Source organism: Sinohyriopsis cumingii, chromosome 15 (assembly GCF_028554795.1).
Source record: "Sinohyriopsis cumingii isolate HCF-2022 chromosome 15, ASM2855479v2, whole genome shotgun sequence".
Lineage (NCBI taxonomy): Eukaryota > Metazoa > Mollusca > Bivalvia > Unionida > Unionidae > Sinohyriopsis > Sinohyriopsis cumingii.
In genome coordinates this window covers 147874674-147900849 of record NC_142975.1, presented here as the reverse complement: position 1 = coordinate 147900849, position 26176 = coordinate 147874674, and the positions used below count along the sequence as shown (strand labels likewise).

At 39.7% G+C, this 26176-nt stretch overlaps 1 protein-coding gene across 7 annotated transcripts in view; it reads left to right on the top strand.

Moving 5' to 3' along the window:
* LOC149783017 (uncharacterized) overlaps positions 1-26176 on the top strand; it is a 194302-nt gene that overhangs the window by 69157 nt on the left and 98969 nt on the right. For 4 of the 7 annotated variants that reach the window (XM_089934602.1, XM_089934600.1, XM_089934597.1 and 1 more), the window contains exon 1: positions 15407-17120. The exons of the other annotated variants lie outside the window; for them this stretch is intronic. In XM_089934602.1, the coding sequence (XP_089790728.1) occupies positions 16975-17120 (146 nt within the window). In that variant the 5' untranslated portion in view covers positions 15407-16974. Of the gene's footprint in view, positions 1-15406; positions 17121-26176 lie in introns of those variants that run through there. 7 annotated transcript variants of the gene reach the window in all.

Genomic DNA, 26176 nt, shown 5'->3' with positions numbered 1-26176 from the left:
TTGCCCACTTTACGGGTTCTGCGTTCGAGAATGCTTTCGATGTCGTACACGTCGTCTTCTTTTTTGGTGACACTTTGTAACTCGGGCAAATAAAACGTTCCTTTGAGCACTTCTCCGTTCATGTCTTCCAATTTATAGACGGCAGGATGACGGCCATGCACTCGTCCAGTGACGCGAAACAGTTCGGTCGTCCAGTTAGGTAAGTAACCTTTGTCAAAAGTGCGTTTGGTTTTGCCAATGCGCACCCAATCTCCTACGGTTAACTCTCCACTTTTCTTGGGGACAGCCCTCGTCGGGGACGTACCAAACAGACGCTCAAACACCAGCACTTCGTTGTCGGGAGTCACGTCTTGCGGGGCACGTCCGATGCTTCGATGGTAAGATTGGTTGTACGCTTGCACCAGGTGCGGTAAGATGTCGATGTACTTCAGAGTGTGGTGATGCGTAAAATATTTCCACATGCGTTCTTTCAAAGTGCGTTGAAAACGTTCCACGATGCTGGCTTTGGTTTCGGGATTCTCGGTGGTAAAAAAATGAATGTCACGTTTCTTTAATTCTTTTTGGAAAGCTTGGTTCAGAAATTCGGTGCCTTTGTCCGTTTGCCATCGAAGAGGGTGACGACCGCTTTGTTTCAACACCCGTTGCAGGGCTCGCACTAACTCGCTGCTCGATTTGGAAGTCAAGGGCACGACCCAGGCAAATTTGGAAAAGACGTCGATGACACAAAACAAATATTTGTAGCCACGATTGTAGCTGGCCAAATGAGAGACATCGGCTAAATCGGCTTGCCATTGATGATCGATGCCTTCCACTCGGGTGCGACTTCTGGCAAACTTGCGTCGAATGGGTTTGTGTAAAGTGTAGGTAGCTTGTTCTTGTAACCATCGTTGCACTTGAGGTAAACGGAGACTTTTCAGTCGAGTTTTGGCAGCACGATACAATTTTTGAACTCCTGCGTAACCTGCAGGATGCGAGGGATCGTAGTAAATGCTGGCTAAGACTTTTTCCATTTTTTTGTGTTGGTTGGTGTGTTAATAAGGCACCCACTCTTGGAGGATGCTACTCTTTTTCTCTTGGGGTATTTTCTTGGATTGCAATGCTTTGCGTGTGCGACCGGCAATAGGTGTCGAAGAGGAGGATGTCTGAGCGCGGGATATCGGTTCTTGTTTCACTTCTGTCTTCACTTCTGTCTTCACTTTCTTTTTCTCTTGTGATGAAGAAGGGGTGGCCATCATCTTTTTAATCCATCCCATTCTGGGGGTAGGTGGTGTTGTTAACTTGCGTACTTTTTCTGGTGGAGTTTGAAACCCTTCTTCTTCTTCTTCTCCTTTTTCTGTCTTGGTCACGGGTAGTGATGGTACTGGTACTGGTACTGGTGATGGTGTTGGACTTTTCATCAAGGTCTTAAAATCTTTCAAAGTGGGTAGAGCTGTTTCGTCTAAAGCTTTCTGGTGAAAGAGTTGCAGTCGTTGCAAGAGTTGACCGTACTTTTGCGATTTTTCTGTTTCGGACAAATCTTGGCGATCCATCAAGGACTGTAATTCGTGTTGTAACTGGGACATCTCGCTCAAATTGGGATTGGGAGGTAAATGCGGGGGTACGTTGTTCTTGCCACCGATGGTATTCCATCCATCGTTTGTAAGGCACTAAAGCTAGTTTTCGTCCTTCCATGGGGTTGTCAGGGGTCGATTCTGAGATCTTGGGACTTCCGATGGCCTTTTTATCTTGCTCCCACCAGTCCTCCCAACATGGTTCCCAAGACTCCTTTCAGTATGGGGCCTAACAAGAGAGGTAAAATACCTCCACGTTGCACTAACATCTTCTTTTCTTGACGAATGGGAATTTTCTTTTGAACCATTTGACGAAGAACGTGACGATGTTTGCCTAAGCATTGTTTCTGGTGTTTGGACAAAGGGATCGTGCCTTTCAAGACGTTCAAACAACATTCGCACACGGTATCGATGACCTCTTTGGAGGCCGATTGAATGAGTTTTTTTCGTAGGGGTGGAGAAGCTTTGGACAGGACAGATAACATGTCCCATGTTTGACTAAACGTGGAGGCAATCCTTTCCTTTTCTTTCCTTGGGGTTTTCTGGAGGGTGACATCTTTGCTTGTGGGTTCCGGGACATTCACCAAACAGACACTAACGTCGATGACTTAACACATACCCTTTTATCTTTTTTGGGACTATCGCTTTGTCATAAAGGTGACAATGTTTTTCCCAAAATCGCCAAGGAATCCTCCCCTTTGTTGACGCCTCTTTTTCTTGGAACGACTGTGTCTTTTCTTAGGGTAATGTCGATGCTTGGCTAAGCGCTTTGTCGGATGACGCGTCTGCCTTTGTCTCTTTCTTTTTTGGCTTCTTGGAGGTGACATCTTTTACAAGTTCACTGATACCCCTACTTGGTCACAGGTCTTTTTTATACTGGAACGCGTCGCCACTGATTGTCTTTACGTCGTATTAGTTTGAGGACAGGCATGACACGTCGTGCAGGGGTACGCAACGGACTAAATCGAGCCAGTTCTTGCTTGGACAAATCCAGTAAACTTTGTAACATGCCCGATCTTTCATGGACTTTGATTTTGGGAGAAGGTACTTTGTGAGCAGCAGCCACTGCCGCTAAATGGGAGGGTCCTGCCACTGGGGAAGTTCTTTTGGGGGTCATCAACGGAGAAGTTCTTGGTGTGATCAACGTCTCCAAGTACTCTTCAGTTCTGGGTGTCATTAACGGAGAAGTGGACAAACGTGAGGCTGCCGGAGACGCAGTCACCGCCGTGGCAGGTCGTGGTTTGCGAGTGTAAGGTTGCGTCCTGGCCGAAGTACCTTTCTTGCGACTAGTTTTCTTCTGTGGACTTTTCTTTTTCTGGGGACTTTTTTTCTGTTTCTTTTTCTGGGGGCTTCTTTTCTTTTTCCGGGGTGGTGGTGTCTGGTCAGAGGAGGGTCCTGCCACTGGAGAAGTTCTCCTTGGGGACCTGGTCTTTTTCTTCTTCTTGGGGCTTCGTTGGACTTTTTTCTTGGGGATAACTTTGGGGGCATTAGGATCCCATCTTAAGAGAGAGCGAATGATGACCCCTCCTAGAGTACCGCTCCCTCCAGGTTTCAAAATGATTTGTTTTTTGGTTTGAGTGTCGATGCGGGGATCGGCCAGTTGGACCAAAGCGACTTTGTTTCGATCGAAAAAGCGTTTGGTTTGATGAGGAATCTGAATGATTCCTTGGAGTAATTGACGTGCCGTCACCGTGAACCATCGTAAGACTTCTTTGAGACTAGCTTCTAAGACACGGGCTCGTGTTTGTGGATTTTTTTCTCGACTGATGCCATGCAAGGCACGAATCAATTTGACGGGAAGATGCGACTGAAGGGACGTCATGTTCACACTGTGTGAGACAGACGGAAAAGGGTCTGAGGTTTTTATAGATTTTTTTTTAATGGGGAGTGAAATGAAGTCGAGGACGGAGACGTGTACAGGACAGGCCCTCCGTCTTGGCACCAGTGGTGAAACAAGTGGGTACGAAATCGCAAATCCTCGGGGGTCGTAGGTTTCAAATCGATGAGTAAATAGGCGTGTGGCGTTTGAGTGGCATCTTCGTACGCCTGAGTCAGCCAAGGCGTTCCTAACTGTTTGGCTAAGACTTGCACTTGCGATTTATCTCGAGGGCTTTTAAACAAGACCACGTAATGCGCATTGAGACTGATGGTGCGATGGGCTTTACTTTGTTGAAACAAATTTTGGGTGATGTAAACGACACTGGCATTACGGTGATGCCCTTTGCGCGTGAATCACAGTTTAATTTCTTCTTCGTCTTCTCCTAACATGTCGTCGAAAATGACCAAATGGGTTTGACGGGAGTCAGAGACGATGCCGTCGTCTTCTTTAGGAATGCCTTCCACAAACACGATGGAATCGCCTTGACTTTCTCGCAAGAGGCTGTACGCCGATTGCCACTCTTTGTAACACCACACGATCCGCTGAGGTGGTCGATCGATCAAATGATGTTTATGTTCGATCAAACGTTTGACGAATTCGGTTTTGCCTGAACCGCTAGGTCCAGCAATGAGCATGTTAAAGGGATGGCGAAGATACAAAGCCTCCCAACTGGCACGATCTAAGTGTTCGTCGATGACTTTGACAGTAGAGGAAGAGGGAGCAGAGACAGCAGAGGTAGCCATAGTGTGAGGAATGTCACTTGTGACACGAAAAACAAACAAGACAAGAGTTTATATACTTTTTCAGAACACGTTTATTGAATGTCTTTTTCAAACATGAATACGAAAGACAAAAATACATAAAACCCAAATAGTGATGTACAGGAATAAAAAACACATCAAAACGATCAAAGTGGAATATAAACAAGTGTCTGTACAACATGTTTTGGGTAACCAAGATGTCCTAGTGACAGTGTGTAATGTTCATACAGTCTCTACATGAGGTATTGTCACACAAGTGTCCTCCCGGAATGACCTTTCAGGAATGTCCATGACAGTCCTGTCCTGAAGCGAGTGGTTGTTCTCGGTGACGGGTTCTTCTGGCACCGTCACTAACACAGGTTGAAAAGTAACTTTTTTCCTTGAACAACTCTCGTGCATACTGGGCCACTTCTTGGGTCCAAGCCTCAAAACCCACCTTTCTCCAGTCACGAACATCTGTCCAACGAAGGTGTAAGTCACAAGCTACACACACATCGTCATACACGTCTTGGGTAGCTAAAAGTTGACGAATCTTTTTTTCCTGTTGAGGTCGAGAAGTATCCAGATGAAACCGCAAGGCTTTGAGCAAAAGGAGTTTTTCGTGACCATTTAAGGCCATTGAGGTGGTAAGTACTGATCGTAAAGAGTCCACAAAGAATCGGCTGGTAAACGAAATCCCAGAAAACAAGTCACTAAGACACACACCACTTGTCGTCCCAAATTGAATGGATACAGTTCTTGTAATAATCGATGGTAATGATCCACGGTTTGAATATGGTCATTGAGTTCCTTCCACGGAATCTGTTCAATCACTTGTGACATAAGCCGTGGCATGGCAGCCTAATTTTATAGTCTCTTTGTTTCGGAAGGAATACAGCTCTCTGTAAATCCTTTCTCTCAACTCCTCAGGCAAGCCCAAAATGTTCTCTTGTAAAGTATCCATAAGTATATACACTGTTTTTGGAATCGTTGGGTGGTGGCCAATAGCCTCGTTTAACTTTGTGCCTAATGTAATATCCACTCATAATCAGTCTTCTTGTACTTTGGAACAGAGCATAATTTAAAAACGGATGAATCACTTTGAGTTTGCGTTTCACTTGTATTTTGATCAGTTCTCGGTAAATGCGTTCTCTCAACTCCACAGGCAAAGCACGAATGTTCTCTAACAAAGTATCCATGAATAGGTCATACTAAATCCTCTTTGGTCTGACACAAGAAATGTACTGTTTGCACAAACATGGTTTTACTTCAGTGTCGAATTTAAATCTTTCAGTCACTAATCTACACATTACAATTCGTTCAGAAGTTTCCTCTTTCACCAAGTTGACATTGTGTTCAAGATGTTGGTAATTCGTTAACTCTTCCTCTGGAATTCGATGCAGTACGTTTACAATGATGTAGGTAGAATCGTCCATACCAAACCAATCCTTTTTAAAACTAGAGGATCGTTGATCAATGTCTGTCCGATGGAACACTTTCAATTGAATCAGTCCTTGTATAGCCTTCAGGTACCAGTGATTCAAACACCGGTGACGTAACGGATGCAATTGTTCTTTACGTTTCACTTGTATTTTGACCAGCTCTCGGTAAATCCCTTCTCTCAACTCCACAGGCAAAGCACGAATGTTCTCTTGTAAAGTATTCATGAATAGGTCAGTCCGTACAATTCACAAAAGTAATCCACACAGTGAGTAATTTCTGACCACTGCCATTCAGGGTAACGTCCAAGAATGTCACTGAACTCTTTTGATGTAAACGGTCTAAAGCGATATAATAGGATGAATGCACCCTTGACCCAAAGAAATCTAACACACTGGTTGACTTTTTTCACTTTCCTCTTATGAATTTCTCGACACAAAAGTTCTACAGTGACCCATTGAGATTTCACTCTGGCAAACCCCTGCCAAACTTCCTTGTAAATCTTCTCTTGCAGTTCTTTAGGTAATGATTCGATATCGTTTTTGAAATGAAGTTTAAATACTGGTCTCGGTGATGTCCAACATTTGACTCCTAGCCAATCTGGTTTCTTCTTCGTCAACGACATGGTAAGTTACTTCAATGTCTCGGTCCCACTAAGGGTAAGTAATGACAATTCGGTGACCATCGAGCATGTTCAACGTAGGCCGAATCTTGCGGTTCCCAGTGGTGAAGTGACACACCGCAACTGAAGCACATGACTTTATCTCCTTCGCCCAAGTAGAAAAATCCGGCTCTGGCTAATTCTTCGGTGGTCGGTCCTCCCAGATACTTAGGCCATTTTCCTTTGAACGATTGAAGACGATTTTCAAAGTCGCAGTATTCCGACAAACGCACAGGAAACGAATATTCGTCTTTCACAGGTTCGTTTCGATGAGGGTTGGGTGACATGAACAGGAGTTTGCTCAGGGCTGGATAACATCCGTACGGGGGTAGACGTGAAGGTGAACATTCCCCTTTAAAACGAAACTCAGTAAAATGTCCAAGAGGACGAGCGGCATCGCTTTCGCATCCCTCAGGTTTGACACGCACAGCATCACTTTCCATGATAGGGGTAGTGACACTAAAGTTCCCATGATGCTTTACGGCATCGCTCAGGTCACAACGTACAGCATCGTACCCATCGCAAGGCTCACAATCGCATTCCACTTCCGAAGCCTCACACTTGAATTGTGCCTTTCTAAACAACTTGTTCTGTGTTTCTCTGAAAGTATTCATCTTGTTCGCTCGGTCTTGGTAGTCACAATGAACTATCGATCTTGCCTAGGGTTCATTTTTATATACAGACCAATACCGACGTCACCGTACGGCAACGTAAAGTGATTGGGAAGTCTCACTCGCTTCTGATACACGATTTGATAGACTTTTTCCAAGGGTCGACTGACGATGTGGTGAGTGGGTAAACGTACAATCTTGTTCGGTTGATAGGTGGTCACTTTAAAGTTTCCATCCTCTCCCGATTGCAAGGCTTCTTTCAATACCCCAAAGTTGACCACTCGGCTGGTACGATGATTCAGAGTCAGTCCTTTCACTTTGCACGTCGTGTGCACTTCTCCTTGTTTGTCACGGTATTCGTAGCCGTAATTTTTGGGACCGCCACTGACAAAACTTAGAATCTTGTCGTCGGGATGCTCGTCTGTCCAGGCTCCTAAACGGTCTCCTTCGATGTCAGGGTGATGTTGAATCGGGTGATGGATGTAAATGCAACTGTCCGTGTCAAAGTACAGGACGCGTTCCCCTAACAGTTCTAAAGCTTCGTACAATTTTAAGCGAGCATGGGCTGTCACGTAAGCCGCAATGATGACATTTCCAAAAGGGTCGTCTTGTACAAAGTCCAGATCTTCTTCGTAATTGACCAAGATCAAATCCTCGCGAACGACGTCCACGTGTTTCATGTATTTGGTTTTGTCGTGAATCATCTGAAAGTAGCGGAAAGGTTTTGTCAAATATTCCGTCTTGGGTAAACACGGTCGTTGTGCCATTTTACCCCACAAGCAATTTAACATCACTTTGGCAAACGATCGCCTGCCTTCGTTTTTTTCGATGTGGTCTAAAGAGATGCCTTCTTGTTCGTAGCATTTCTCTTTGAATTGTATTTGGTCTTCGGGAGTGTGACACCAGGAAAGATAGCCGCTGGCTTCTTGTTTCAGTTTCAAAAAGGCATCCACGTAGTCGGCGAAAATGCCTTTCTGACTGGGATCACCCTTGTGGTATTGTTGTGTCTTGGGAAAGTGGCAAATTTCGTACACTTCTAACAGTTGGTATCCCATGTCCAGAGCTTTGAACAATTCTACGCTGACCCAGGTTCCCGTCAAGGCCCGTTCTTCCTGGGTGTGATGGCAAGGTTGGTCTTGGTTGCACGTTTCGGCACAAGTACGGCACAAGGGAAACATCAGTTTGCCTTGACAATGGTGAGGTAAGACGGTATGGTATAGGTTCGTGGGAGGCAAAACTTTGCACTTGATCAAGCCTTCGTATTGTCGAATGTTTTTCAGGTCGATGTGTTCCGTCAGCAATTGCGGGTGCCCTACGGGAAAGCGACAATATTTGCACACGTAGGGATACAGCGAACACACGTCCAAGTATTTGATTTCTTCTCCTTTCTCTTCGTCGGCTTGGTACAGCAAACAGATGGCATTGGTCCTTCCTCCGTACAAACTATCCCTCGGGTTCAGCGGGTCCATGAACTGGTAACTTTCCACGAGACGTTTAAACTCGGGATCGGTTTTCATACGGTGATCGTACTCGTGTTCCCACATTTCCACCACTTGATATCCTTCCTGTTCCAACTTTAGGCGTCGCTGACAAGTGTTCTGGTACAAGTCTTCCATGGTCCGTTGCAAAAACTGATTTTTAGTGTCACGGTCAGGGTAGCAGACGGGACATCCGTGAAATAAGCAACCGTTAAACTCGTACACGATCTTGGGGTTTTCTAAGTCCCAGCCATCGACCGAATACGTTCCGATGGTCTTTTCGCCTCCTCCGTTGCGGGCATGCTGAATCCATTTATCTTCCTTGTCGCACAAGTAATGTAACCAACGTAGGGCTTTGACCGAGTATTGACGCTTGACATAGTGGGTCGTTTGAGGACTGATGACAGCCACGGTGTTTTCAGGCATGAATCGTTGGCGGTACACTAAGGAACACGCTTTGGCAATGGTGCAAGCTTCTTTCAAAGGATCGACCCCTCCGTGTTCCATGAACAGTTCTCGAAATTTTCCACAGCAACGCCGTAAAATGTCCACGTCGGAACGACAATACTTTAACATTTCTTCCTGAAAGTCGAAGGGGTCAGAGGCGTGAGCCTGGTACCAAGCGTAGAAAGCTTCTCGTTGTTCGGTACGCATGTTGTCGGGGTCGTAATAGTGAGCCTCAGGTAAATGGGGTAGAACGGCGTGTTGATTGGCTTCCGTATTGAAAAAGTGTGGAAAGTACCCTTTAGCCATTTCTGTCATTCCAAACGTTTTAGGCATTCGACTCAAAGGCATGGCCAAATAGCTCATCGAATCTTTAAACTGCACTTGTCCCACTTGCATGAAAATGATTTTGGCTCCGTTCAAAGTGACTTTAGGACGTTCGGTGCCTTGTTCCGTATAGTACCTCAAAAGAAACTGTCCATCGTATCCGGAAAAATTGTGAGCCATCACCGTGGCATGACGATGACAATCTCCGTAACGTTCGATGTCCTCTTGGCTCCACGTCTTGTCGATGGGGTCTAAAACCCATTGGGCAAAATCGGCTAACGTGTTCGGTCCCCGAAAGATTTTTTCACGCCCTCCAGGAATCTTGCTGCAGTGAGGGCAATGACAGAAGATAGGTTCTTGAATGCACTTCTCGCACGCTCGATGAGCCACGCAGAAATTAGGAATGTGAATGCCGGTCTCTTGCATGCATTCGAAATCGAAAAAGATGAAATTGCCTTTCTTCTTGTGACCGTCCTCTTTCTCTGGTGGGGGTTGGTATTTTTGCACGTAGCATTCGTGTTCCAAGTCCACGATGTGGTGACAAATGTGACATTTTTTCTTTCCTCGACATACGTGTGCCTTGGCATTGTTGGTAAGTATGCCTTATCCACACGTAGGGCACAATCTCAGGAGTTGACAAGCACATTTCTTCTGTGAACCTTGTGTTTTCAAATGTTGTTGGTAACAGGTAGGGCTAACAAACGTGCACAGACAAGTTGAACAAGGCACTGGTTCTTCGCTCAGACAGGGTGGAGAGGCCAAACATCCTGGACATTTCATTCCACAATGCTTGTGTTGCTCTCGATTGTTATAACCATAATCACATTTCTCACAATAATAAGCATATCCCAGGAATCCGGTGATGGTGGTAATGGTATCGAAATGTTCATCGTGATGATAAACGTGAATGTATTTTCCGCCCTTAAAATCTTGGCCTCGAAACAGCAAAGGCCCACGCATTTCTTGAGGGTGCACTTTCAAGGTGTAGCGTGGAGCTAGGACATCTTGCAATTTTTGCATCTCAGGAATGCCACAGGGTGCGTCTTTGGACAGTCCGGCTTGTTGCAACAGGAGTTCTGCTTCGTTTCGTTGTTTGGTTCGGTTCGATTTTCGAATGTTCTCCCAGGTTCTTTTCCATTCTACCGTGTCGTTCTTGTTGGCATAGGTTCGTCCCACCACGATGGCACGGGCTAAACACATCTGGTCTTGAGGGTTGTTAATTCGGACGAGACTTGTTTTGGTGTTGCGAAGGTCGTCCACCAATAACATCTTTTTGCGTCCAGTCCCTTGAGGAGGAGAGACGTGGGCCATTTTCAGTGTGGCTTTACCATCGGTGATGTCAAACTGGTCATTAGATTGTTGTACGTGTTGAATCTTGTCCATGACTTTGGAAGGGGTTAGTTCTGCGGGTCTGCTAAACTCGATCCAAACAGGGGATTTCAAACCGTCGTGATCTATGGATAGTGTCAAGCGATCGTCTTCTTTGGGTTGACATTGTCGCTTGAGTGCGGTGAGCAAAGAATCCCACATCTCGGTGATAAACCCTTCTGCTTTCTCCAACGGCCTTGAAATCTTTAAACTTCACCGTGTAGGTGTAAGCCGTGGTTCTAAATTTTCTAGAGGAGCGCTTTTCCGTCTCTCGAATGGAATAGTATTTTTCAGGGTTGACTAAGGGTGGTGAACTTGGTTTAGAGGTTTCAAATTCTGGTTCACTCATGTCCTCTTCAAAATCACTGGCATGAATTTGTGCCAAGATTTCAGCCCTGGTACGAGGCGATAGATCACGTTTCTGCCTCTTACTTTCTTCTTCTTTCTTCTCAAATGAATAGGATCGTTTCATCTTGAGTGAAAAACGTCAAATGACTCAAGTTCAAACACCATAGACCAATTTATAGTCATGGCAGACTAGCGTATATAAAAGGGTGTGTGTCTTGTCCTTTCACTATTCATTTCACTCTCAAGCCGAGCACAACGATGGAAGAGACTACCCAGATGGAACGTTTCGTCAGAGCTTTGCGAGGGGTCATTAGAAAATTCTCTTCAGACCAGCCCACGGACTACTCTCCTTCCTTTCGAGATAAAAGTCAAGATACTTGCTATATCTGTCAGAAGAAAGGGCATTGGTCTTCAGAGTGTCCAGACCGTCAAAAAAGAAAAAAAACAGGGGCTAAAAAAGACAAAAGTCAAGATACTTGTTATTATTGTAAAGAAAAAGGACATTGGTCTCCAGATTGCCCCAAAAAGAAACAAGAGGAATCAGAAGAAAAGAGGAATTCTTCAGAAGAAGAGAGGGATTCTTCAGAAGAAGAGAGGGATTCTTCGGAAGAAGTGAGGGATTATTCAGAGGAAGAAATTTAAGAAACAAGACAATTCTATTTAAAAGAGGCAAAGAAACAGGAGAAGAAAAGAAGAAGGGAAGAAAATGAGGAAAAAACGGTGAAGAAATTCAAAAAACAGAGAGACTAAACAAGGAGAAAGAAGAAGTCAATGAACTTTTAATTAAAGTGTTCTGTTGTGAATTGTGAATTGGATTGTAACAATGGATAAAAGAATAAATTAATGATATAAGGTAAGTGTCTTTGAGTTGTGATTTTAAAATAAGAAGCTACACTCACGCACTCATACAAAAAGACACGTACTATAAGGGTAAAATGGGTGGGTTATTTTTTTTTGAGTTATTGGCAAAATTGAAGGGCTATCTCTTTTCGAGAAATGTGGGTGGCCCTGAAAAGGGCCTTTTTTCTTTATGGTGTAGGGGTGAGTTTAAGCAATCAACTTTAACTGCCTTAAGCCTTTGCCACGGCCAAGGCCTACTTCTGGACTGCGTAATGTTGTTGATGATGATGATGATTGGGTTGAAATCACTAAGGGTGGTACGGTAGGCTTAGTCACAGGGTTAACGTGTTTAGCTCGGGAAGGTCGTATTCTCTTCGGTCGTAATAAAGAAGTCTGATACATTTGTTTCAGACTCCTTAACTCCGCTAAAATGTCCAACAGTACCGTGACCGTTTGATTTTCACCCTCTTGTTTCTTTCCTGCTACTTCTTCTTCTTGCTGTTGTTGCTGTTGTTTTTTTCTTACCTCTTCTTCTTGCTGCTGTTGCTGTAGGAGAAAAGCTTGTTCCGCTTCCTTTTGTCGTTGTATAAATTTCTCCAATTCTTCTTTCTGTCTAAAATTCTCCACTTGCGGTAATGAAGAAGGTAACGAAGGTTCCGGAACAAATTCTTGCGAGGAGAGAAAATCCACAAAATCCCAATTCACCTCTTCTGAAAGTAAGTCCGGGTTCCCTTGGGCAGTCTCCCCTGTTGGTGCATCCCAATGGATCGTTTTCTGAATTTCCGTCATGTTGAATCACTGTCGCATAGATTGACTGCACACAAGCGCGAACGAATCTATATAGACCAACTGAGGTCACAGACTGCTCTCTTCGGATTGGATGCGGGCTGACTGAATTTTGTAACGCGTGTTTGGATTGGTGAATGAACTCAATCCGTTTCAATCCTACCTCTACCTATAAATAAGCGCAGTTCAGTGCATTGATTCACTTGTTCTCGTCGCTTCAAGATGTGGACCGATGTGCAATCTTCTACGCTTGTGTCTTCCATGATGTTCCGGACGGACATGCTCATGTATGTCCGGTCCAAGTGGACCGTTGTCCACAGGACAAACACCAGTCTGTGGATACGTAGGATCTACGTGGAGAGGCAAGGATGCCTGAAAAGAGTCCTGATTTACGGGCCAACAGTAAGACGCAGCCAAAGGACAAGAAGAAGACCAATGCGATGCCCTTTATGTTAATGAATACATTAACATAAACCCAAAGGCCCTTTTCAGGGCCAGCCATATTTCTCGAAAAGAGATAGCCTTTCAATTGCCTACCCCTTTTTCAAATTTTTTTTAAAAAAAAAATCCCATGTTCAATTCCCCTTTTCCCTAGACAAACCCAAACTCTGTGTTAAATTCCCATTGTCCCTAGAGTGACCCACGATTTTTCTCCATGTTAAATTCCCACTGTCCCTAGATTGACCCACGATTTTTCTCCATGTTAAATTTCCATTGTCCCTAGATTGACCCAGGGGTCTTTTTAATGCTTTGTCCCATTGTCCCTAGGGTGCTCCACCTTACTACTGTAGATCGACAGAAATTTGCATCCTTACAAAAGAGTTCTACTAAAATATCTTCACGCGTATCTCGCTTGAGATAAGGTATCAGCAAAATAACGAGTTCTACTAAACGCATGTTTCCATTGGTGATACCCAGAATTCTACTGATTTAATTTTGCATCAAAATGTCAAATGTCAATGTCACTGCGACAAAGAGAATCGTCTTTCTTAGTAGCAATTTGAGCACTACCAAACTTAGAGATGTTGCTCTTCAGAAAACAAAGAAATCATGAATTTCGTTTTTAAAAATTCCGGTCAGTGGTACTTTGACTCTTATCATGACCGAAGCTTCAAGGATATTATGTACGGACTGCAGCACTATTGTTGCTAGTATTGCTCCTAATATTATTCACATAACTCGGGGGGTGGGGGGCTTTTGTGTTTTTTGTTTTTGTTTTTGTTTTGTTTTCGGGGTGGGGTTTAGCACAGTTTACATATGAAACAAAATAAATTGCTGGTAGTTTATTTGATAATGGAAGTATGTTTCAGCTTAATTTCTAAAAGTACCGTTTATACTAGCTTATAAATAGAGTCAAACCTTAAACAACAATGCATAATGTGCCAGCAGATCATAGTGTATGCTGTTTTATTTTACTGATTACTTCTAACAAACTGCACAGACCCAGGTTTGCCGGCGCATTTTGCGACAGCAGATCTGGGTCTGTGCTGTTTCAATTTCCATTAATTCTTGATACAATAGTCCAAAAATCACAAAGTATTTGCTGTGGCGTTATCTTTCTCTCTTTTCACATGCACATGCTGGCGCAATGTATGAATATCTCGTGCAGTTATTGTAAAAGGTAAACCTAATATTGCTATCAGATAACTGACTGTGAAAATATTCTAAACACCTCGTATCAATTTCATGATTAAAAATATATTCAAATGAGCAAATAAATTGATACACTCATGTAATATATATATTTAGAAAGTGTACCATTTCTGTGTTATGCCGGTTACATTTCATCGCTACGTATGTGATCACTGACCCTTTTGTTTTCTATTTTCAATTTAATGGCTTTGCTAATGTAGGGGCGTCTCTCGTGTACATTTGCAATATTTCAATGTAATATTTTAAATATTGATATGGAAACTCAGCTACACATTCACACACTTCCGGTGCTCAAGACAACGCAAATGGCTAGCATTCTGCATCTTGGTGACAGTATTGATAGCTGCAATGCGCCCATTAGTCTGGATCCCTGCATTGTGTACCGGATCCTGTGTACTTAGCTAAAAGAGTAATTATGCGACACAGTTTTTACTAGTTACCGGGCGATAATATTTGCTTGATAATTTAGGCTGGACATCAGTGAACTGTGAAGTCTGACCAGATTTAAATAATAGAACTTAAACAAAGACAGGGCAGGAAAAAGCAGCCGGGTCTCGCATGCCATAAAGATACTTTTGTTTTCGATGTAAAAGTTTTATTTGGGACAGGTAAGGAGGAAATTATTTAATTTATTGGGAAGGTGGGGGACACGAGGTTTTCTTTGCAATATGTTTTTCTTTCTCGTGTATCGCAATATAAGTTTTTCTCTCAGTTGGAACGTTGGATAGAATAAGTTGTTTTTGCCTACAAGTTAGAGCAAGACCGAAAATTATATGATCAATCCATAACCAGTTCCCTTGTTTCCGAACATTTATTTCAACACTGTCGGCATGATTGTTGCTCAATATTTATATAAGAAACAGGAGGAGAATAAACAAACTAATTTCTCTTGTAAAATTTAATTTAGAGAAATCTGGGTAAGGGAGAAGGGATTGAGTAGCTGAGATTTTCTTTCTAAACAGTGGGTTTTTTTTCTTTCTTTTTTTCTCAATATAATTTTGTTATCAGCTGATTTGAAGGAAAGAAATTAGTTTTGTTTTATTCAACAAAGCAGAGCAAGAGTTTATCTAAACTGTTCCTACAGATCTCTTGATCACAGTCCACATTAGTACCTGTGTCAATGTTTTTAAAGGAATTACTGCCAGTTCATATATCATTGACAGACAAGTTTTATTTAACTTTTTTTTTAAAAATAAGATTAAAACTAATGCCTCAAATGGAGGCGGTGTTAGGTATCGGGATTTTGTACATCGTGTTTGACATTTGGCAAGAGCTCTCTACGGTGTCGAACATTGGGCTATCTACAACCTTATTCTGGTACATGTACATGTCATTCATCGTCCTCACCCCTTGAAGCTAGCGAAACTTTCATAAATGTTCCTCGTATTATATTCACTGCATCACTAAGTACACGAATCTGATTCAGACAAGTGGATTTGATCTGCATACATTTTGAGATCGAGAGCCTCTTCAAATACTGGATGGCTGTTCAAATCTGACAAATCGATCATCGAAAGTAAAATTCCACTGGCAGACGACACTTCATTCCAAATAGAAGTATCGCCGAATCCGTGCAGTTAGGGGTGAAGTGAAACAATGTGTCATATTGCGTGTGGTAGAGTTTGCCGACAATTACTGCTCTTGCAATACAGTACAGTTACAATGTTAAAATGTCTATCGCAAAACACCAAGTCTACTAATGGGATTAGTAATTCTTTGTGAGTGACAGGTGATTTCTATGCGACATTTTTTAAATACTAAATGCAGTTCATAATCATAGTTGTGGCTCATTTCTCGAACTTATTTGTGAATTTTTGGTCTTGAATATGCAGTATTCATATTGATGTTTAATTATCAAAAGGATATGGTTACATGGCACGGATATTTTAGATTAATTTAAAACGTTTAATCAAGACATAACCCATGGAATAGATGGATGAATATATTGGAACTTGAAGCTAGTGAATATACTGAATCAGATTTTGGAACTGCATATATTCCGATGCCAGACAAAAATACGGATATATGATATATCAGAGAATAGCAATGTGTACATGCCTGTTTGGAAAATTCACTGAAACAACTTAATCAATTTTCTTATTCTAATCAATGAACCTGTTTGACTCCAATTAAGAAACGTATTCTGAAAGAGTATTATCGCTAGTTAGATGGCTAACACCCTTACAGGCTTGATATCCTCCAAATCGATTTTCGAGAGACTTTTGTTTGTATGGCAATGTCCGAATTGTATACTCTCATTGAAATATATTGTCATGGATTTTTTTTTAAAGCGAAAGTGGAACAGAGCGTTTTATGAGAACTCTACGGAATATGTTATTCGAATTCATTTTCACTAAAGGCAGAAGAAACAGAGCTGTCAGTTTGAAATAAAACCCCATAAAAGACGGAATAAAATAAGGACAAGATGATTTTTAAAAAGCGTGTCAAGACAAACATACCATAAAGGCAAATAATTTCTTTGCAGATTTTTCGCTTTGAAATGAATTGGTACGAGTTCGCAAATTTATACTAGTTAATACGCCATGAACAGAACAAATAAACCTATGGATCTTATAGGTTTATTTACAAGAAGATATATTTGCAGAAGAGACGAAGCTACATTTGCAATTATGGATTTCCTTTGATTTTGCTACACAAGATTCTTGAAATTTTCCGGTTTTTGATGACGAGTACACTTCGACAGTTCGAACATGATCATGAATAAATCAGTTGGACACTAAAGTGTATAAACACTATAATGCTAAAGTAAAAACTAGGTGCTGTCGTGTTTTACACTTTTCGATTTAATTCTTGATGCAATAACAAAATCTGGAAACCAGGCCAACGGAATGGGATCAATGTATATGAGTATGGATTTATCAAAGAAGGAGCTATTATCCACTGTGTATAAAGAATACTGGGCAGTGCAAGACTGTGTACCGGTGGGAACTATGAAGACCACTGCAGTAAAAAGGACTAACTTAAACAACGTCCGGTATGTTAATTATCTTTTTATATAGGTATTTACAGGTTTTGCCGTTCGAATGAACACACTGGTAATTTTTGTGTATAAAAGGGACCAACCATTTAACTTTTTAGTGATGGGGTCGAGGGGTCGGGGATTTTCTTTCTAATCAGGTATTTGGTATGTTTCTGTCTCAATATAATTTTATTTCGGTTAACATAATGGATAGAATTAGTTATTTTTCTCCACAATATCCTATTTTTAATTAGATGCAAATGCCAGATCTTTCCCATTCGCAAAAACATTCATATATATATATATATATATATATATATATATATATATATATATATATATATATATATATATATATATATATATATATATAAGACACGTACGATTCGTATGCACAGAAGTATACATACAGACCCACACAGTTAATACACAATTGTCTCAAGGCGATGTGTTTTTGCCTTACCGTTTCCAATCGTGCGAGGTCCTATTATTGTTTCGTTGCCAAAACCGATGAAAGCTCAAAATGATGTCCGATTATTAATGTTTGTACTAGTTTCCTATATAAGGCGAAATATTGTTAGCTAAAATGAAGTGTTTAAAACATCCTGTTTATGTAAAATTAAGCGTTTTGATTAAATGAAAGAAATATTAAAGGAAAGGAAATCGCCTTTTTATAGGATCAGTACAAATGGTAATTATTTAAGAACAATATACTTGGCTCATAAAACCAACAATTCCTCGTAATGCTTTGTTTAACTCATAAAACCGACAAATCTTTGTATTACAAGGTTTACCTCATAAAACCGTATTGCTAGGTTTACCTCCTAAAACCGACATTTCCTTGTACTGCTAGGTTTACCTCATACAACCGACTAATCCTCGTATTGCAATTTTTGCCTTATAAAACTGACAAATCCTCGTATTGTTATATTTACCTCATAAAACTGACAAATTCTCCTATTGCTATATTTACCTCATAAAACTGACAAATCCTCGTATTGCTGGGTTTACAATAGGTGCATGCTACAAGTTTATTTGTTAGTCTGCATTTAATTTGTTGCAAGTGCGGCACGGATTAAATAGTAGTGACCACGTTAATATTGGTTAGTAATTTTTGAACCAGTTTTGGTACCAAATCTTCCATTAATTTTCACATAAAACTATTAAATTTTCCGTTTATTCTTAGCCAGAACGAAAGCTAGAGCGTCTTGCTTTACGTTGTTGATAAAATGTTGAACTAATTTTGACAGCTTGCTTGGGTTTGCACATATCTATGCCGCTACGACTGCGTTGCGTTTTAATCCATGCCGGCTAATTGGCCATTGTGTACATAAAGTACAGAGTACAAATTGTTCTTGCGCAAGAAAGAGAAAACTTAATGTCTAAATTGTTCATGCTTCACATTTAAACCGTCTAGCATTGCAATAATTCATTTATTTTAAAAGCGTATAGCATAGTAATACTTCATTTATTTTAAAAGCGAATAGCATAGTAATACTTCCTTTATTTTAAAGCGAATAGCATATCAATACTTCTTTTAAAAGCGTCTAGCATAGCAATAATTCCTTTATTTTAAAAGCGTATAGCATAGTAATACTTCCTTTATTTAAAAATTGTATAGCATAGTAATACTTCCTTTATTTTAAAAGCGTTTATAATATTAATAATTCCTTTCCTAACCGCGCCTATCCGAGTCTAGCATAGCATTAATTCCTGTTAACCGCCTCTAGCGTAGCAATATTCCTTTTTACCGCGTCTAGTATAGCAACATTTCCTTTTTTACCGCGTCCAGCATAACGATAATTCGTTTTTAACTGCGTCTGGCATAACAATAATTTATATTTTAATCATGTCTGGGATAGCAAAATATCCTTTTTCAACCGCGTCTGGTATAACAACAATACCTCATCTAGCATACCTATAATTCCTTTTTAATTAATGTGTTGTAAAACCGAGGAGAATGTGATAATGTGTACGCCCTGATCGATTCTAAATACATGTTTGTATTTAATTCTTACTCACATGTTCAACATTGATTACTGAATGAAATTATTTTTAGAGATGGATCTTTGATAAAATAAAACTTTGCAAACATGGTTTGTAATTGTAAATTGTTTTAAAGCTACATGTCTGTGCAATACTCACCATGTATTTCTCTCGTCTTTAAACTATTCGATATAATATAGACTGTATCAGACGGACTTTGATTAAATGATAACACCAGATCTATGGTGTGACCATAACAATTGAAAACCTATTTTCATCCTCCATACTAAGGGAATGATAGTTACTGTTTTTCAAATTTTGTTCTCGCCTTTGGCTTGCATTATTTTATCCAGCATATAGGCTAACTGCATTGAATTTTAAAAGGATACAATAACTCACTGCTTCTGTTACGATTCTAGGTCTAAAGTTTATAACAGAAGATAGTGAAACCCAAAAATTCAACAAATAGTTGGGTGAAAATCAAAAGACACAGTATTAGAAATTAAATTCTAAATAATCCTAAATGTCCTATCACAAGTCCAAAAGCATAGAAAGTTCCGAATGGTTCCAATGGTGTTGAATGTTCTGATGTACAAATAGTCTTGTATCTAATGATGTACACAACTATTTTTCAATGTCTTGATCTACCAACAGTTTTGAATGAACTCACAATAATCCCACAATAATGTGTTTGCTCAAAATGTTAATGAGCACTTTGTAATTTCAATGAATAATTTAAACAAATAATTCATTATTCCTCTCACAACTCTAAATGACTCCACAGTCTGACCTTAAACCAGGAGTTAATTATTTGATTAGCAAGTGATGTGAGTCATTTCTAATGAAATATTCCATCACATCGTCAACAAGTGTCCGCCTTGAACTTGTATTGTAATAAACATACTGTTTACTACTTACAATCTTGACAACAATATATGCATAAGCTCTATCAACAACCCTCAATCACCTACAGAAGTCAAGCACACAATTCAAATTAAACTTACATAACGCTTCCAATTCATGTCCGTGTGGATTTTTTTAATAAACTCTTTACTCCCATGAAATATATGCAGATGAACTCTTTGCATCTGTATCTAAATTTACTTTCTACATATATTACATAAGGTGCAGTGTGTATCTCAGTTTAGTTTAACAAAAGTACAGTGCGTGCCTAACTTACATATATAAGCATCTTAATTTTAGCTGTTATTTTGGCTGTTAATTTTATGATGTGTTGTAATATATACAGTTCGCTTAGAAGATCGTTCAGCGTTTTAAGGAACACTTGAAATGATGTTCACACCAGATTTGTATATAAGCTGCCGCATTTTGCCATGACGAATTAAAAGCTAACAACAATGAATCTTCCCATAAATATTTTACCATTAACTCTTGATATCAACATATAAGCTGTACTGTTATTCAAGCTGAGTACGTCAAGCAATAGTTCATGAAATGGTAGAAGTCCATTTCCACAAAGAGTCTGCATGACTCACATGTTTATATCTTCACAGTTATTGAACGCATGTTATTGAATGACGGCATCTATCTAGTGCGATCGTTCTCGTGTTTTAAATTCTGGTAGCCCACAGCAGGACGTGGGGCATCAGTAACTGGTGTTCCTTGGATGAAAGTTACCAAGATGAATATTGAATAATTGCGTTAGATCTTTTTTTTTTTTTGGTTGAATAGATCTACGTATCACACGTGGTTTTCACTAAAAGGCTACTTAAGATGTATAATCAGTTGTACAAGAATGGTGCCAATCTGACATCCAATATGGCCGTCACAGCGGTAATGTTGAAAATCTTGTTTTCAGACGTCCAACTATTGTCGTTGTAGTAGCCATCTTGAAATTCTTGTCATTGCTGCTTCTCCTGCACAGATGGTACCAATGAGAACTCAACGTGTCTGTCATGGTTGCCTACTTTAAAATCTCGTTATCGCTGATTGTTCTTAATGGATAGTCGTTTTGACATGAGGTTTTGCAGAAATATTTCGGTTGATATGTAGCTGGTCCAAAACGAAAATAGTGACAATTAATTTGTTTTTATTTTATTGAGCTTTATAAAACATTATTGGCTATATCATGTCAATGAAATGGGAACAAAGAGCCTTTCCCAAGGACGCATCGAGGCAGCCGACTTCGGCAGGTCTTGACGGATATCGAACCCACGACCATTAGGTTACGACCCCGACGCTTTACTAACTGACAAATGAATTTTGAACATATCCGTCAGGGAGGGCATTTTGCTATTGTTACTTCTCCTGAGTGTATAGTCACAGCTAAATGGGGTTTTCATTAAAATGTTTTTTTTTTCCCCCTGATATGTAGTTGGTTCTTAAAAGAAGACTCATGATATGGCGACCATGGTAGCCGTCTTAAAAAGCTTGTTGTGCTCTCTTCTCCTCTTCAAAGGGATGATGGAATAGACGTGAGGTTTTGATTAAACACTGCTAGTCTACTTGAAAAATGTCGTTAACAGCTAATTGTCCAAAACATAGTAATCATAAGGATATATTTTGTTAAACATCACTTATTTCTTGTAATATATAGTTGTTTATATACTAAAATTTCACAGATTCTACCTCCGGAAAATCTGCACATACTTTTCCTTTACGGGTGGAGATATTTCACTAAACCACTAAGCTATAGCGTTTTTTGTGTGTACTTTACTGAGGTTATGAATAAATAGACTTGTGTATATACAAGTGAGTTTCACCAGACTATAAATTTAGTTGCATTCCAATAAATACTTGAATAGTCAGCACATTCCTGTATTGGTGTATTGGATTCTGAATTTAGAGCACCATAAAGCAAACGGATATCGATATATGTTTATCACACCCAGTTTGTGAATAACTCTAAATAATACATTGAATGATTCTGCTTCTATACCTTCTGGGGTTTTGCTTCCAAAATCATATTAATTAATGATTGAAATCATATTAGCACGTGTGTATATCTTAACATAGTCAGATAAAATTAATTTCATTGATCTTTTGTTCATGATATCAGGTTCAAGGTCAAAGGCAATGTCATCGAATCTTTTAACAAACTTACCTGTTTCCTGTGAATAAGTCAACTAGGGCATGTAGGAAAATATTTTCTTTTAATACCAAATCTGGTATGATGGAGTTTCTCAATAATATCAGAGATGGTTTCAACATTCGGCAAATGAAAAGAATAAAATGACATAATAAATTAACTTTTCATGGACTCATGCAAATTCTTATCGGACAGTAGAGTTGTGGTCCCTTTGAAAAATAGTATAACGTATTTATGCACTTTTTAAACTTAATCATTGAACTTCTATTTTTACACATTTTTTTTTAAACAATTTTAAATAACATTTTGGAAAGGAGTGTTATTGCAGGATTTAAGCATACACTTCTTGGATACATATACAATTTGGCTTGCATATTTATATGCAAATGTCCTTATTAGATTTTCATGCAATTTTAAGAAAAACATCGTGTCAGTATGTTTGATCTTTATGTACGTTTGGTTTGAAGTTGCAGCATTTGTGTTCTACAAGATCCAATCTGAGTTTTCTTTTCATTCTTTTTCTTTTGCATGGATTATTTAGTCCTTTTACATTACTATGATTATCCACAAATAATGACACATCGTACCTTTTCATTCGCTCGTGACTATTCTCTCTTTTTGAAAGATGAAATATTACGGACACTTCAGGTTAGAAAGTCAACAATGTAACTTGAAAGGGAAATTTTACCTAGCTGCTGTTCTGTTGTAAATTGTTTGTTTTTATAATGCTCACATAAATCGTTAAATACAGTAGCGCTTGAATTCTCAAAGAATAGCCATCAATTTCAAGGGAACTACAGGAATGCTAACGCGACTATTAACACGCTGTACTTCATTTCTATCCTGATGCTAACGTTTGTATTTCTAGCAGATTACTTTCCAGCAGATTTTGCCTAGAATAACCTGTCGATGAAAAACTACCCCAAAAGTTGCAACTGGAGACAATTTTTCATAAACCCTCGAAATCGTAAACCTTTTTATACCCTCTTTTATATGGGAACAGGTCAAAACGTACCCAAACCGAAACGTACCCAAGCCAAAACGTACCCAGACCGAAACGTACCCAAGTAAAAACGTATTCAAGTCAAAGCGTACCCAAGTCAAAAGGTTCCCAAATTTAAACATGATCCACATTCGCTTTAAATAATGACATAATTTTAGTGTATTTTGTTTCATATGACAGTGATCGGCCTGATGAACAATGGAAATCGTCAGACGCAATGGAACTATCTTATGATCTCGGTCCAACGCACATTCAGAAATACACGTGTAAGTTAGGAAGTATCGTTTCAATATATTCATGCTGTATTTTTCTGTGGAGAAAATTCTACCAACTGATCTGAACCGTGCTTGATGACTGCTTCAATAGCGTCTTTATATGCGTTGCGTTCCATTTTTCCATTTTGTATTTTATTTTATTTCCATTGCGTTCCATTTTTCCATTGCGTACTTTAGTCATATCAGCTTGAATCATCAGTGATATTTTACTTATTTTTGTTAAATATTATTGATTTTAAGGAGTATTATACAATATTTATCTGCATTAAAATCCGTATATTCCTACAAACTTTCAGGCTAATCAGATCAGCTGAACTTGAAAAATTAGACACCAGCAATCCACCCAAATGTAGTGTAACATTCGGCAGAGATGCTAATTAGCATAAAAACGCTCATTGGACGAAAATGTGCTTGCATTATGTGCTCTTGCATATGTTTGCACGAAAACCCTGTAAAATGCAATTATTACATTAATCAAATGTATCACGTACGGACAAGTGAACTGGAAATATGTGATGACTCACATGAAGAAGAAAAAATCACCTAAATACAGTTAAATTTATGGTGCTTCTGTTCTTGGTATTGTCGGCATTTTTTGATCATGAGAGTTAAACGTCACAGTTAACGAGTATTACTGATTTTTTTCAATCTGTTACAACTTAAATACGCAATGGAAATACAGTAAAATACGAAATGGAAAAATGGAACGCAACGCAAATAAAGACGCAATGGAAATTATTTTTGTGCTTGTATTTTTTAATTATTAAAAGTAAGAAGTAAGCTTTTAGTCATCAGATCTACACATATATGATGATATTGCAGAATAGAAAATGGAATTAATTTTCAAAACTGACCTTAATAATTGTGTGAAATGTGTCATTTGAGTACTGGTTAAAACACATGAAGCAGTCATCAAACATGGTTCAGATCAGTTGGTAGAATTTTCTCCACAGGAAACACAACATAAATATATTAAATCGATACTTATTAAATAAAACGTATTTTTTAATGTGCATTGTAGCTAGATTGTAAGATACGAGTTTCATTGCGTCTGCCTATTCCATTGCTCATCAGGCCGGTCACTGTCTAGAAACACAACACAATAAAATTGGGTCATGTTTTAATTTGGTACCTTTTGACTTGAGTACGTTTTGGCTTGGGTACGTTTCGGTTTGGGTACGGTTTGACTCGGGTACGTTTTGGTATAGGTACATTTTGACTGTAAACCCTTTGATATAACCTCCTCAGGCTTGCGCCTTCGGGTACTATGAGAAATTGAAAAATACACCAGGTATGTATCTATTGAAAAGGTACGTTATTTTCCAAGCCTTTGTTTTTTTTTTAATCAAATGATGTGGTTTTTTTTAAGACATGTTCTCAAAAAACAGGTGATATTTAGCACATTTTTTACTTTATATGATTCTGAAATCTGAAACTGAAATTTGAATAGAAAGTAGTAAGCCGTATCTTAAAACCTGCCGATGAAATTTGGCAATGGGTTACTTTACGGCCAATTGATTTTCTTGTAAATTTGTAACACGTTAGCGTGTATAACGCGTACTCAGGTACAAACGGCGTAGACCCAAATTTATCCGTCATATAATGTACCTGCAGCTCAGTGGCTTCGCCGTTCCACTCCTGATTTCTCAGAAGACCCCAGTCTGTCGTCATTGATGGATGAGCAGATCAATATGTACGCTGTTTGCTCACTTCTGATTTCTTTGAAGACCCTGATCTGCCATCAGCGCTGTTCGTTCTACTTCTGATTTCTCTGAAGACTGGTAAGCGGTTATTTAATGCACCAGCAATTGACTCCGTACACTGTTAGTTCTACTTCTATTTTCTCTGCAGATCATGATCTACCGGCGCATTATGTAGACGAATTTCAGGAGTGTATCAAGCGCAATGTTATTGCAGCTCAATGGCTACACTGATCTACTAATTTCTCACTGAATCAACCAGCAACTCACTGTCTAACCGCTCCGGTGGCCTAGTGGTTAGAGCGTCCGCCTCGGATGCGGGAGGTCGTGGGTTCGATTCCTGACCAAGTCATACCAATGACTTACAAAAATGGTACCTACAGCTGCCTCGCTTGGCGCTCAGCATTAAGAGGTTAGTGTTAGGACTGGTCGGCCTGGTGTTAAGATAATGTGACTGGGTGGGACATCATGCTACATGTCTGCCACACTGCAGACATCGTAGCGATATGACTGAAAAAGTGTTAAAGCTACGTTAAAAATCCAAGTCACACACACGCAACTCACTGTCTACTCTGTTCTAATTCCGATTTCTCCAAAGACCCTGATCTGCCGTCATTTAATGCACTAACAGTTCAGTGTCAACGCTGTTTGGTCTACTTCTAATTTCTCTAAAGACTCTCATCTCCCGTCATTAATAACTCATTGTCAATGCTGTTTATTGTATTTATAATTTCTCTGAAAACCCAATCAGATGTCACTTATTGCACTAACAACACAAAGTTGGTTCTACTTCTGATTTCTTTGAATATGCTGATCTATCGGCTCAATGACCAGCCGATTTTTTTTTTATTTATTAAAAGCTTCCTGAATGAGAGCAGATCACGGTACTAAATGTACGAAATATATCCGAAATGTAAACAGAGTTTTAACAAGTAATTCAGCAGAGACCTTCATGCCTAAATATTGATACGAGTTTGGAATGCGACCTAATTGGCCTGGTTATTCAGAACTACAAGGTACAGCTTAATTGGGTTCGTTGATTGTATCGAAAATGTAGT